The sequence below is a fragment of the Galeopterus variegatus genome, unplaced genomic scaffold, assembly GCF_000696425.1.
Source record: "Galeopterus variegatus unplaced genomic scaffold, G_variegatus-3.0.2 Scaffold5047, whole genome shotgun sequence".
Taxonomy (NCBI): Eukaryota; Metazoa; Chordata; class Mammalia; order Dermoptera; family Cynocephalidae; genus Galeopterus; species Galeopterus variegatus.
In genome coordinates this window covers 139,046-140,414 of record NW_007731158.1, presented here as the reverse complement: position 1 = coordinate 140,414, position 1,369 = coordinate 139,046, and the positions used below count along the sequence as shown (strand labels likewise).

General features: G+C 37.5%; 1 protein-coding gene across 1 annotated transcript in view; it reads right to left on the bottom strand.

The window, feature by feature from the left end:
- Position 1: 1 nt before the first annotated feature.
- Positions 2-1,369, bottom strand: part of LOC103604244 (calcium-binding protein 39) — a 17,626-nt gene continuing 16,258 nt past the window's right edge. Inside the window, exon 4 of the mRNA XM_008588810.1 lies at positions 2-1,362. Coding sequence (XP_008587032.1) covers positions 972-1,362 — 391 coding nt within the window. The 3' untranslated portion in view covers positions 2-971. The remainder of the gene's footprint in view (positions 1,363-1,369) is intronic.

Genomic DNA, 1,369 nt, shown 5'->3' with positions numbered 1-1,369 from the left:
ATTTGGTTTACTTTTTTTCTTTTAATGCTGTGATACTTAAATGTTAAATCAGCATTTTCATGTGTTCTGAAGTATTTCAATTACATATGAGCATTCATTTTTTTTTTTTTTGCAAAAACTCAGTATTAGGTAATAGTTACATACTACTACAATAACATTCCTCTGCTGTACAAATTAAACCATTTAAAAGAAATGAGCATTCTAAAAAGTATATACAAAAGAAACCTGTAAGCAGTGCTGAAATGAAATGCAAGGCATTGTTGCTAGCTCTACTGTTTTAAAATACCTTCAAAAAGTAAAATTAACAAATACCCTTCAACATATCCAGGTTTACAAGTCTCAAGAAAATCAAATGTCAAAAAATTCTAGAAAGCTGTGAAAAGCATATACACATTTTTCTTATAACCTTACGAAGCTTCACACTTTTGAGAAGTTAAGTTTCAGTATCAATGTATTCGCACGTCAACTTTATCTGCCCCCAAAGCTCACATCTTGGTACAGTTCCCCTCCGATTTCAAATATAGCTTGGCGCAACCATCCTTGAGCCAAGGCGTCCAGTGGCTGTGAGGATGCCTGGTGCGCGTGCCACACCGTGCGTGGACTTCAATAGAGGTGAAGGCGAACATGCAGGTTTAATCTGGTAATATCAGTGCCCTCTTCCCCACACCACACTCTCATCTATACATTTGCCTTCATGAACCCTGTCACGTCAGAACTCCTATAGCAAATGGAGTCTTTGAATTCTGAAGTGACACAAAGATCAAGAAAAAGCCCATGTGTGCTCTAGTGTGCAAGTGTCAGCAGCTACGTTCTCCAACCTGGACTAAAAAACAAAAAGGGAAAATGAAAAACCGTTCACTTAACAGCAGATTAGCAGTAATGTTCCTCATGAATCGATAAGAGTGCCTGATGCTGAATAGCTAACAGCAAATGCTGAATTTGGATTTAATATTTTAGATATTTACTGGAAATTAGGCTTCTTGCTGAGCTGGTCTCTTCAAATCCCTGATCTGTTTAACTAAGTAGGTCTTCTCATCATTAAATTGCTCGTCCTCGGTCCTGTCATTCTGAAACTTGCTGAGGAACTCTATGAGTTTGGTCTGGTTCTTGAGGAGGATGTCAAGGATGGGCTGTGTCTTGTTAGGATTGGCTACAAACACCTTAAAAACATGAAAGGCCTCAAACTGGATGTTACGACTTTTGTCTCGTAGAAGATTCATCATTAATTTCAGGTTCTCAGGTTTACTGATATATTTTGTCATAATTGTGAAGTTGTGTCTATCTAACAGTAGTTCACCGAGAAGCTTGAGTGACTGTCTTTTTGTCACGTAGTTTTCTGAATGAAGTAACTTCTCATATTCACTGAAAA